Here is a 12,618-nt window from a genome sequence, read left to right as displayed (position 1 = left end):
GTACTTTGCAAGCAGCCGCAAGAAAGCAGATACTTTTTACGTTTGTGTCTTCAGCCTCATTACATACACATAACTGACGAAAGTAATAGGTGAAAGGCACTTCAATATATCACAGGTGACAGGTTCATGCATTACGATCACGCCTGGCACTAACTTTTGTGAAACTTGCATCCCTTGTAGTAAAGAGGCACTTTGCTGACTCCCACTCCTTTCTCTCCAGTGCACAGGGCTCGAAAGTTCTCCGTAGTCTGTGGTTGAATTTGCCGGAAAAGTTCAATCACTATGCGCCCAACTGTGAAAAAAAAAAAAGGAAACGAATGTTAGCACACACACCATGAGATTAACCTTTTACTAAGCATTACGCCGCCAATACAGTGACTGGCGCACGGATTTGAAAATGTGGCAAACTGGCAATGCGCGTGAAGTGAGGAGCGATCACTCTGTTCCAGCGAAGACATATTAAGTTCTGACATAACTAAGAACTCAACTTGGACAAGAAGCCGTTAGTTTGAAATGACAAAAAGGAAAAGTCAACGTAGTACCTAGACACAGCATTTCTTACCGATCACCTTCTAGCTGTAAACAAACCAACGTGATCACAATCGTGCGCAGGCTAAGATAGCGAAGTGAACAGCTGAGCTACCGCTGGTGAAGGGTGCGTAGGCGTCGATGAACAATGTTCGAGATAACACCAATGTCAAGATCGCGAAGGCAAGCCCACATAAATACACCACAGACGATGCTTGCATGAAGTTGATTTTTGCAGCCCAGTCACAGCCTGCGACAGGGGTTCTTGAGTACACAATCAAGGCGCTGTAGAAATTTTATGGCACAGAAAAATGGGAGCTTTCCTACCGAATTCTTCACCAATTCGTACGTCGAGAAACACGTGTGGATTCGGTAACATCGGAGAGTCCGACATTTTTAATGGGGCGATGGAGTTCACAGGAGCGATCACAATGACATTCGACGTTAAGTGACGTGATGGCAGCACTAACAATAAACTTTCTCACTAAGATTTTATTTGAGCGATTTGTTTGGTGATATACCTGTAAAATTGCAAAGTTATTTCAACTTAAATGCTTTCGTAAACGACTGTGGTGATCTAATTGTGAACATATTGGTGACCAGTGATGAAATTGCTAAATAGCAGCGCTGCAATCGCTCAATCATGACGCTGCCAACGTTGCGGACGCTTCCGCAATGGCAGCGATGTGTGTAGTTTCGCAGTATGACTAGTCTGATAAGTTTTGCGAGGCGAACGATAACCTCCTTGGAGAGGGGCGATGAGACAGCAAACTGGTGTACGATCCGCAGGCAGTGTGGTGCAACTAGGCTGTCGCTCTCAAGAGTGAAAATCAGTGGTGGCATTAAGGTCTGCTAAAGTGCTTGTGCATCAGCGAGTGTCAAACATTACGATTGAGGATGGAGTTTCCAGAGTTAGGACGGCATTGCTCTGAGAGCTCCTGCAAGAGGCTAGGTAAGTGAATATGTTCTTCAGCTGATGTTTGTGCGCGAATAGGAGTCGCAAGCTGGACGTGAGTTGCACGAACATTCGATGCGATGCCAAGTTGTTTTTGTATTGTATCCAAGCTTTCGTTTCTAAGGTTGCGCATTTACCCTATTGCGAGCTCGTCGCAGTCTAGTTGAATAGCTGTCGTATTTTTTTTTCTTTCAGATTTTCTGCCAGTGAAGTGCGACGCCTGCAGACAGATTTACTGGTAAGTTTCGAGCAAAAACAACAAGCGATATTAGTGCTCGCTGGGTGACATCAGGTGCGCTGCAGTTCTAAGCGCGAAGGCCTACCGAAGGCCGTTGCTGCCATTCCGCGTGCGTAGTCAAGCGTTGGTTGGACCATTTTGTTCTTGACAGTTCGCAGTTGTCATAAATTGTTCAGCTCTATCGGTTTCTAGAGCATTCGTTAAAACGTCAGCATGATGTTTTCTTGCGTCACTGCTTTTCTGCCTAGTTCATTTTGGCATATGGCCAGAAAACACAGGCGCGCACACACACAGTAGGATTCGGCTCAACCGTTGCTTGCTTTTTGGCATCGTAGTTCTGCAGAGGCTTTGCACCAGGATTTTGTTACAGAACAGTGCTAAAATTGAGCAGTAGCTTATTTCTTTTGGGCAAAGTGTGACGTTGCCTTTTGGGATGAATTCGTTTGCAGCAAGGACCACTTCCATTACCAAAATCACAGCTGTACCGTTGGCCTTAGCAAAGATGTCCAGGTGCCTGTGTGTCCACTCTGTAATAGCCCAGTACCAAGCAAGCGAGGTGACCTACCTGATGTAGCTGTAAGCAGCCATATTGACCGTGACTGCCAGTCTGATCCGGCTCAAGCAAAGCGCAAGGTACGTATTTTAAACGTACATTCTCCTGTTTATAGAGTCAAAGGGCTGAGGCCAATATGTATTTGCTTGAGCTGTGGTTCCTGTGCTAGCGACCCCTGACCAAGTGTCCTTGGTGCTTTTATGGTCTGAGAAATGGACATGTCAATGTTGACATCAAATTTCACCTTTACTTGCTTGCTGTCCTTTTGTGTAGGCACCACACATCATTTCTCTCGGAAGCTTCAACCACAAGTGTGACATCTCTTAGCCATGAGAAATTTTCATAGTTAAGAGTTGCTCCTCACAAATAGAGAAAAAATAACTGCGGAAGCCAGCCAGCCTACTTTAAGTGGTACACGTGTAACAGTTCGTTGTTGTAGCGTTTCCTTCCATGCACATGCAAGAATTTCCACAGGCTAAAAAGGAATGAACGAGACATACTTCAGCATTCTATGAACTGATCTAGGATTGTTAAAGATGCAATATCTGACATCACTTCCTGGTATCCATTGCTGAAAGGTACTACTGAGTGGTGACAAAATGCTTTGAAATTGACAATGTGACAAATGTTCAAACCATTCCTATATCACACAGTATGTGACTGACAGCATGAAGGAACTCAGTTACTGTTAGAACTTTTTGCACATTACTTTGCTGCTGTTTTTTTTTCTTTTTGTAATCAAAGGCTTTCTTGACCATTCACCTTGCAGGCATATGTCAATCGTTGCTCCATGAAGGGTTGCAAGCAGAAAGAACTGATTCCTCTGAAGTGCACACATTGCAGCCTCAACCACTGTTTGAAGCACAGGTTTCCGGATGACCATAACTGCACAGGAAAGGGAATGTCCCCCTCAGGGTAAGCAAGCAGTATACTGCGAGAATTGTGTCAGCTTCGTAAACTTCGCTAACATTGTGTGTAAAATGAGCCGCCTAGGCCAATGTTTCTTTTTTTTTCACACTACATTTTACAGTTAAACAGCAGCTGGTAAGAGAAAAAAACTTTTTTTTCTGTGACCTGCCAGCTGTATTATGCATGCACTTTCCTTTTCAACATGGAGACAAATTCTATGTTTTGTGGCATTTTATTATGTATTTATTTCACTACCTGAATATGTTTCTGGCCGCAGCAAATAGGTGTTGTGTGCCTAAATCAGCATTCTACTAGGCAGGACTATGGGAAAAGAGATCCATCTTTGGCAAGACCTAATGCGGTGACATTTAAAGTTGGTACCCGTATATGGCAAGGCAGACGACTAATTTGATTTGGACACAGCACTCGCACTCTTTGTGTATTGCTTTGTCTCCCGTCATCCTGCTGTTCCTTTCTCTGCCTCTCCCTATTGCTTAATTCCAAGGCCGGAGATGTGGTGTGGTGACATTTCCTTCTTGCCACTTGACCCTTCCTTGCGAGTTCTTTTGTTAGGTGCAAGCTAAACATGAACACGTGTTTTCATCCCAGATACTGGCTGACCTTACACATAGTTGGCTACGATGTCTTTGGTCATTAGCGTTGAAAGGTGGGCTTGTTGCTATGTCTTGCTGCAGTACAATGCAGTGCACACAATAATAGGCTGTGGAGAGAAAATGCAGCATACATACATGGTACTGTGTAAGTCCGTCTGTCTTGTGTACTTAACTAGTGTGCATTATGCTTTCGTACTGTGGTAATGTCTGGTTACAGTTATGAGCACACCTGTTTTTTGGAGAATAAATTTAACTATGCCCCTGCCTGTATTTGAACAAATACTGAATGTTGATTTGGTAAAGTTGTTTGCGTGTGGCGCTGTTTTAATAATATTCCTATTCCACGGTAGAAAAGACTAACAGCTACAGAATGCATCAGCATATACTTGCGTAAATACTTTTCCTCGTATGATCTTTATTTTACAAGCTCTCCTCCATGGGCTTTACTTCAAGGCCCTAAGCAGGAGTGGGCATTGGGACAGTGTGTCTCCAAATCAGCAAAACAATGGTTATTGTTCGCTCTGAAGAGTTTAGAAGAGCAACCGACATGTCAGGGCAACTTATGATATGCCTGTCCACTTTTCTTTATTGTCTCTCACAGTGAAAGGTTGGCTGCACTATGCCTTTGTTTCAGAATTGACAGAGCTCGCTCCTTGCTTTCTTCTTGGATGCTGACTTTCCGAAGAATCTGTTGCCATTGCGTAAGGATTATTGGGTCTGCCGTTATTCACTCATACCTGACTCGGCCACAACTTCACTTCAGCTTAAGGGGTGGGGGAGATGTGGCAGCCCATTTGTCACAGAAGTTACTTATTTTATGGCTTATCTCTGTGGCTTTTCGCACGATTACTTTTTGCATATCTCAGATCCAGACTTGGAAACAGCTTTAATTTTTAAAGGTGGCACCAAAGCTTTGCTTTTGATCTCCTTAGCACATCTGCCAACCTATCCAAATTTCCTGTAGAGCTTATAATTTGGTCTCATTCTGTGATTTTACTAATGTTATGTCAAGTTTTACGAAAGATAAATTCTGTTGATGGAGTTGCGTCTGGTGAAATCTTGGCTGGTTGGGAAGTATCGTGAAGGAAACGGAGCAGATGCTGACAAAACAGAATAAGTTATTTTAAAGAAACGTCACAATTTTGAAGAGAACACAGGATATCGTGAACAAAATGCCGGTGTGAGGCCTAAATGCTTTAGAATTCTTTATCTTGGTTGTTGTCTGTTCTTTTCTATGCTGTAAAATCAGTTCTGCAAAATAGTTTTCAAGGTGTTGAAAGATGAGGCGACGCAAGTTTGCTGAAAAAAAAAATGGATCCTTAAAAGAAATTGGGATAATGCCTATGCCAGCCCTCTTGTGAATGTGCAAGGTGCTTTTCAATACCTGCGTCATGGCCCCAGAACGGCTGTCTAACCCCCTTTCTTTTCCTCCTCTTCCTCTGCCTAACACTCCATGGCATTCATGATAATTACTAGAGGTTATCGTTAGCATTCCTGTGCATGGCTCACCCCATATACAGGGATGCTAATTATCTTTACTAAAGCATAAACATTTCTTGCGAGAAGGGCATATAGGCAAAAAGAAGTGCATGCTATTTCTTCTCACATCTGCAGGATTTCTTACTGAATTTTGAGGTTGACAGGCTTGCAGGTTTAATAATTTTCTTATGGCCTGCAGAGTTGTGGTAGAGTAATTCCATTACCTTGTTCCCTCGTTTCACTGAAATGATCAACTAATCAGTGTGTGAAAGACTGCCACGTGACAACTAATTAGTGTATGAAAGTCAAAGTAATCAAAGTATTGGTTAATTTAAACTTCAGCATAAAAGAATAGGTGATATCTGTGTCGTGTGATGGCAATAGAAACAAATCTTGAAGGCCATGCTTCTTTTGTACTACAGGCGCTGAAAAAATGTATTAGTCATCATGTTTTGAGCACCACCTGTATACAGATTGCTTGGTTCTGTTGAATTTTTCTGTGGAGTGTGGTATCTCCTCTATGGCCTTTTAACTTTCAGCAGCTAGTAATTCCCTTGCAAAGCAGGTGGTGAGATAACTGGTGCAAGCATGAGTTTCCTGTGCAGGGCGGCTCCTTCATTCACAATCTTCTTCCCAACTAATTCACCTAATTCAGAGAAATAAAAAAAAAATGTTGCAATGTTTCTATGAGGACAGTGTAACAGTCTAGATATGGTCAGCCCTTGCCTCTAGTCTCACATGAGCATCCAACATGTTGCCGACTCAAATAAATGAGAAATGTTGTCGTGGCCATCGCTCTTTTGGTGACATTTTTGTCTTCACTGCTTTAGTGATCTGGGCTGCCAAAGGTGTTCTCCCAGATGGATGTGTTACACTGGTTTACTGTCCAGTCACTATCTTTAACTGATTGAAATGATTTGAAACCAGCATTAAAAACCAGCTGCATAAACTGGGAATTGGACAATGAACCACTTTGACTAGTCGGGTATTTTCTATAGTAAGTGGACACTAAAGAAGAAACTGAGAAAGTCTCCTAAGTTTGTTCTTGTTTGGCAGAAAGGGTTAATTACTTGGCTTGAATTGGCATGAAAGGCAATTAAGATGGCATGAGCGACAAACTTTCATTTTTGAATTTGGTACTCCAACTTTGATGCCTGCGATGTTTTTGATGTCGGCATGACATGGATTTCACCACGCTTTAACATTTTGGCCATTTTCATGTAGTAAATGTTTCCAAAGGCCACCAACTTCAGCCTTGCATACATTTCAATGTAATTTTTATTGCCAAGCAAATAACCAAAGCCAAGCAGGCTATAAAAATCTGTGACTTCACGAAAGGCAGGCATAGGAACTTCGAGGTGGAATCGCCATGCTTATGTTTTTGCATTGTTTCTAGCTTGCTAAGTCTCCATGGGCAGAAATTGGTATCCCTGAATGGTAATGTGCATTTTAGTGTGAGCTTAAATTTCTATTTAGGGCCCTCTAAATGGACATCAAAGAAAATTAAGCTAAGCGTTATTAGTAAGCTGTGCTTTTGTAGTAGCAAAGCAGTCGCAATACTTTCGAGACCCATGATGTAACACTTACATACTGGCACCAAGGTTCTTGCACATTTCAAAAAAGGAAAGCTTGACCTTTGTTTTCTCCTCTAGCGATCACCCCTTTCCTGTCAGATGAGTGAGTTTAAAGCAAATACTTCACCACTCAAAGTGATTTACACCAGTCATCACTGATTTAGCATTTTTCTCTGGTGTCCCATTTATGAGCAGCCCTCCCATGTCTTTCGTCCAGCTCAAGGCAACTCTGCTTCAGGTACAGTACTGCTCAGATGACCATCCCCAAAACCACACGCTTTTCTTGTGCCCCGTAGTGCTGCCGCAATGTCCAGACTTCAGCAGAAAGCCTCCAGCCCTGTGGTCAAACGAGTGGCCGCAGCGTCTACGTGCGGAGCACAAAGCCAGCGGGCTAGTGTGTCTCACCTGCAGACAGAAGATGAAGCCTTGGCATGGGCTCTGCAGCAGTCTCTGTATGAAGCGGAACTTCAGGGCCACAGGTGAGCCTAGGTGTTCTACCCCAGAAGCCATGAATGAGAAGTTGGGGAACCAAGGGGCCCGATTTTTGTTTGTGACAATCTTATGAAGCCAACAGGCAAAGAAACCAAGGCAAGAGTAGGGTAAATTATTTGTTTTCATTGAAATGTGGAAATCATAAATAAATGGAAAGAAAGTGTATGGAAAACAACTTGCTGCAGGTGGGATCTCAACCCACATCTTTGCATTACGCATGTGATGTATTTCTTGTGTATTATATGTGTGCTAGACTAGACCTGGTAGTGTTAGTCAGTGCCACAATTCAGTTATGGCGGCAGATATAGACAATTTTTGGCAGGAAGTGTTTTGAACAGTGTTACATTTGTAATTTATTCTAATTTATCACTATTGTGCTTTGTTGCAGCACTGACGAACATGGACGGCGGAGAAGGACATCAAGGGTAAGCATGTCAGAAATGAGCTGTTTTTTGCTTAAAGGTAAAATTTAATGCTAAAAATTTTAGTTTTTGAGAATGGCAAATAAAGCAAATAAGGTGCCTACTTCCAACTGATATTTATTAAAAGCCTTTCTGAAAGGGTAACAATAAATACAAAGGAAAAGACAAAACACAAATAGCAGGACAACCATAACAGAAATAGTCATGTTGCCTGTCTTGGTTTTCGTTTTAGAATTTTTTTTTTGCATATTCTATACTATGTTTGTTGTAAAAGAGATCCCTGCAACAATTTTTAAGGCCACCACTTTTGCTCCAGGCATGGAGCAAAAACTAATGGCAAAATGAATTATGGCAATTAATGCATGCAAACCACATTCATTGGTCGCAGAAACTTCAGACATACAGTAAACTCTCGTTAACTTGAACTCGGATATTTCGAAACATAGGGTAAGTTGAAATTTCATTCCGGCCATGATATCAATTTGTGTTTTTCGCCTCTTATCTCGAAAAGTTTTTATGCCAGACTCCGGATACCTCGAAATCTCAGACTTCGAAAATACCAGAAAAAAAGGCAACGGGGCAGCGTCGCTTGCACTCTCTTTGTATCTGGCGGCAGCTTGCTAACCTAGCCAGATGCCTGCTTTTCTTTTCCCCTTCTTTCTATCACGGCTCGCGCAAACTGGCAAGGCCTGCTCGCTGCCACTTTTTTGTGGCATGCGGTGAGCTGAAAGTTTTTTTTGTCCCCTAATTTAGGACACTGTCAGTGATGCATCAGTGTACGGTGTGATCACAGTGTAATCACAGTGTATTAATTATGAGCTTGGGCAAGATGTTAGGCATTTTTGATCAGATGTGATGAGCCCACACGCTGCGCCCAAAAGAAGCCAGCGTGCGATCCCACAGCGTTTCAGTCAGATCGTGGCTTGATGACGATGCTCGCTTCATGCGCGTGTGATGATAAGGCGTAAACGCTGTGTCACTCGTGAGTGGTTGCTAAGGACATAACAATTGTGCTCGTCCATAGTTTCAGTTTTCCAAGTGAAATTGTCTGGAACTCTGTGCCAATAATGTGGCCAGTAGATGCCGACATTTCCGGTGCCGATGTGAGCGAAAATGCCCAAAAATGTAAAACTGGTATATTGGAAAGGCTACATGTGGTATCTACGTGGCCAGAGGGATTCCATTTTCATGATTTTGCTTATGTCAAATTTTTCCCTGGTTAGTACAATTTCCGAGTTAACAAGGGTTTACTGTACAAGCACAATCAGAATAACCCTCAACTGGAATTTTTGCAGCTCTGGATGCAGCATTTCACTTGCTGTTGACGTCGTGAAATGCTACTCAATAACTGCAGAGCATTGATCTTAAATAAAGGAAATTGGCACACCATGGTTGCCAAGACTGCTCAGCATGTTGATGGCGTTCCCATGGCTTCTGCGATTTGTCGCCAAGGGCCTCCAATCTCGGAGGCCATGGCATCATTCCTCTGGCCACAATAGCTGCTGCCAAGCGGCCATTGGCACACCATGTGCTTGGCATGTCAAGAGAGAGAATAAAAATTTTTATTGGGTGAATGCAGCTTTGGAGAGGCATCCAATGTGTCATTGTCATAGTTGCAACACCTTGCCGGTGGCTGTGTGATAATCGGGTGATACATAAAATGGCTGTAAATCATAATGCTGTAGTTTTTTTATTTTCCGTGGTGTTCGCAACATCATGCGAACGTAAATTGCACATTATGCCTTGAATCAACGATTAATAGTGCACTCATTGACGACATAATCGCCGTAATTGACGTAATCACTGCATCGTGATGCTGTTATTGGTGCTGCCCAACAGCCTTTCTCAGGAGTGTTCCAGGGCCTTGTTAAAGGGCTCCTCACGAGGTCTGGCCATATTGAGCTGACAAGCGCAGAGTATACAATGCGCGCTAACGATCGTGCCTGCAAAGTATTACATCGCTACATGCCCCAGAAAGATCTGAAATTTCAAAACAAACGCCGTTTTTCCTTATTCTTGCGGTCGCCGCACTCCAAGCCAGACGGTGATGTAGTCGTGCCCCGGCGACTATGTAGTCGTGTCCGCAGTGTGTGGTTCCCTTTAATCTTTAAGTAAATATTGTGTTAAATTCAGTGCCTTGTTTTTACGCCGTTGTGGTGGTTATGTGCTGCCGAGCAAGCGGTCACAGGCTTGATTCCCGGCTGTGGTTGAAATCCGTAGCCTGCAATCCGGTGTCCCTCGCAACCAAAACCCCAGATTCTAGTTTTAGACCTTGCTTGCTGTAGGTGACCTCCTTTGCTGCATTCTCTCTTCAAGTGCCATCTTGCAAATAGCTGACGTTAATTCATGGATGGACATCATTTCTCACCAGTGACCTGTGCCTGGGGCATTGATGGGTTACGCTTGAAGGATTACACGATGCGCAGCTGTTGCACTGATGTGAATATGCCTTATTATTGGCCTAAAACTAACAAGCTGACCGTTTGATTGTACAATGCACCCAAATTAAATTTTACTCCCTTTCTTTTTATCCGCACTTTTATAGCAAAAGTCTGACAAGAGCTGCTTCGTCTCCTAGTCGACATGCCTCTTCGACATGCAGTGTGGCCACCACTGCACCCTCCGTCCAGTGGCCTAAATATTCTGCACTTGTTGGGCTCTGAAAAATTGTGTGCCTTTCGCCACTCTTATTTTTATTGCTGGACATTCCCATTTATCTTGCTATATATTAATGGCATATTTGACTGGTCATTTTGAGAGCACTCTGGCAGTACTGCTAAGGCTGAGTAAGACAGGCTTAATTAATTGAGAACAAGTAGGTCAAATACCGTGTAATTGGGCTTCATTATCACCATGCCAAGCCACTTGTTTGCCATCATACACAGCCATTAGAGCTTTGCCGGGTGGCTCCAAAATGGCATAAGTTACCACACTCCAAGAGAGCCATCTTTGTTTTTAAAGGTCTTTATTATTGAAATAAAAAGCTGAATGTATCTTCCATGTGTGTCACATCTTTTTTTTTTGTATGTGTGTGTGTTTGTCCCAGCTCCTATTTTTCCTTTTTTTTTGTTATTGTACATGTGGGATTGACATGAGCAACTTCCATTCAACAACATTGTTAAAAAAATGCTGGTGTCATGGTCCTTGCACGTAACGATGCAAGGGCCCTGGGCTTATTTTGTTCATCTTATCTGGTACATGCAAATGACAGCTTTTTAACAAACATATAACTACACAAGAGAAAAATACATCTTATTACAACAGCAACGTCTCTCTCTCTCTTTGTATTTGTGAGATATACTGTGAATCATTCTCAATGCAGCAATGACCAGCCAGCTCTTCGTAATGTGCTTTATTGCTACAACCCCCACACCAACCGAGCTTAATGAGAATGTGGAATTATCGGTGCTCCTATAGTCTTTTTTTTTCCAACTCTTGAGATTCTGTGATGGTGTCGTGTATTGCTGGCCTTGCACGAAAACTCCCCTTAAAAGCACGAGCATCGGTCCACGTTTAAAATTGCACATCAGAAAAATTGCACCACAACAAAAGAAACAAAAAGAGTATAACACGCAGGAAGAACTCCTCCATTCGCCGTGCAATACACCGTTTAAATGCTCTGTTATAACAAGTTTTCTTGAAAATGAGCCAGCTGCACTATGGTAACAACAAATATATCTAGAAATTCTGGCACAAACTTAAAACTTGGGCATTCAACAATGCATTCCACTGAGAAGGTATATCAGCAGAACTATCTGTTTTTCGCGAGCACTCTTTTTGTGAAAAGAAGAGAAACATCTAGTAAGGTTATTTCTTTTTTTTTCAATGTCAGCCATGATGCACACGAGATAAGCAGTAAAAAGTGCCCAGGATGCTGCTTGAGGGTTTGTTCGTTAGTACCTATGATGTTTTCTGTGCCTCAACCAAAAGTTTGTGTGATTTTGTTATACATTACAGAACCTTAGTTTCTTTAATATTGTCAGATAATATTGACCACATTCATACAGCCTTAAGAATAGCGGCATTCTAAGCTCTATGAATGGGAGCAAGGGCTTGAGCAAAAAATAGAAAATTTGTGAAATACGTTGGAAGAAAATGTGCATGCTCATATGAGCTCTTTGCCCACATGTTTCACAAAATTGCCATTTTTCCTTTACTGCTTGACAACAGTTCTTGCCTTGAGCCCAACCTTGTAAGCCTATTCCAGCAGTTCCAGAATTAAGTGATTGAACATTCACCAAGGGTGTGTGATCAGCCATTCGACTTGCAGTACTATTCAACTCTTGGCTGCTTAGAATGTTTGGACGCTTGCACTGTTTCATTATTTCGCTCTTTTGAATGTACATGCCTCCACAGATATGAAAGAACTGAACAAGCTAGTGCTTAACTGACATATCGGCAGCAGAGTGGAAGCTTTGATTGCTTAATGAAACCAACTGAGATGCAGGCCATCAGAACTGAAATTGTCCACCTGCATGCATTTCTTTTTTCTATAAAAGCTTTCTCAAGAAATGGCATTGCTGAGGCGCTTTTTCTTTCATCTTGTGACCACCATGGCTGCAGACATGTTGGAAAAACTTTGTACGAGGTTGACAGCCCTATTTTCTATATCTGCAACACTCAAGAGATACATATCGTACATGTGTATGAATGTGTGTCGGCTGACACGTTTTTCAAGGCAACTCCGTGAGATAGTGGACAGTCAAACAAAAAAAGCTTGGACATCCCATTCTTAATATACTCGTGAAAAATAAAAAAAAGAGAAAAGCTTGAGTATCATTTATGGTTCCCTTTCATGATCTCCCTATGTTGTAGTCCTGTGCTGAATCCTACAAATTTACAGCCACTAAAAAG

General features: G+C 42.4%; 2 protein-coding genes across 4 annotated transcripts in view; one reads left to right on the top strand and one right to left on the bottom strand.

Annotated features, from left to right (window-relative positions):
• The window catches only part of Cyp40 (Cyclophilin 40), a 34,709-nt gene extending 33,708 nt beyond the window's left edge, over positions 1-1,001 (bottom strand). Inside the window, exons 1-2 of one of the 2 annotated variants that reach the window (XM_065432819.2) lie at positions 856-1,001; positions 155-292 (exon numbers count right to left, since the gene is read on the bottom strand). In XM_065432819.2, coding sequence (XP_065288891.1) covers positions 155-292; positions 856-922 — 205 coding nt within the window. In that variant the 5' untranslated portion in view covers positions 923-1,001. Of the gene's footprint in view, positions 1-154; positions 293-562; positions 822-855 lie in introns of those variants that run through there. The other variant, XM_065432824.2, reaches the window with a different exon arrangement.
• Positions 1,002-1,203: 202 nt separating this feature from the next.
• LOC135902636 (AN1-type zinc finger protein 2A-like) lies at positions 1,204-10,762 on the top strand. Of its 2 annotated transcripts, XR_010564552.2 has the most exons (8): positions 1,204-1,480; positions 1,679-1,721; positions 2,171-2,354; positions 3,044-3,189; positions 4,432-4,498; positions 7,147-7,329; positions 7,731-7,767; positions 10,310-10,762. XR_010564552.2 is itself a non-coding variant. In XM_065432837.2 (7 exons), the coding sequence occupies exons 1-7, from the start codon at positions 1,426-1,428 to the stop codon at positions 10,340-10,342; spliced, it is 681 nt and encodes a 226-aa protein (XP_065288909.2). In that variant the 5' UTR covers positions 1,208-1,425; the 3' UTR covers positions 10,343-10,762. The 2 variants fall into 2 exon arrangements, 1 of the variants encoding a protein (XP_065288909.2); XM_065432837.2 differs by lacking the exon at positions 4,432-4,498 and having other exon boundaries at positions 1,208-1,480.
• Positions 10,763-12,618: the final 1,856 nt, after the last annotated feature.

Source organism: Dermacentor albipictus, chromosome 3, assembly GCF_038994185.2.
Source record: "Dermacentor albipictus isolate Rhodes 1998 colony chromosome 3, USDA_Dalb.pri_finalv2, whole genome shotgun sequence".
NCBI lineage: Eukaryota > Metazoa > Arthropoda > Arachnida > Ixodida > Ixodidae > Dermacentor > Dermacentor albipictus.
The sequence above is the reverse complement of the archived record's forward strand: the minus strand, read 5'-3'. Positions and strand labels throughout refer to the sequence as shown.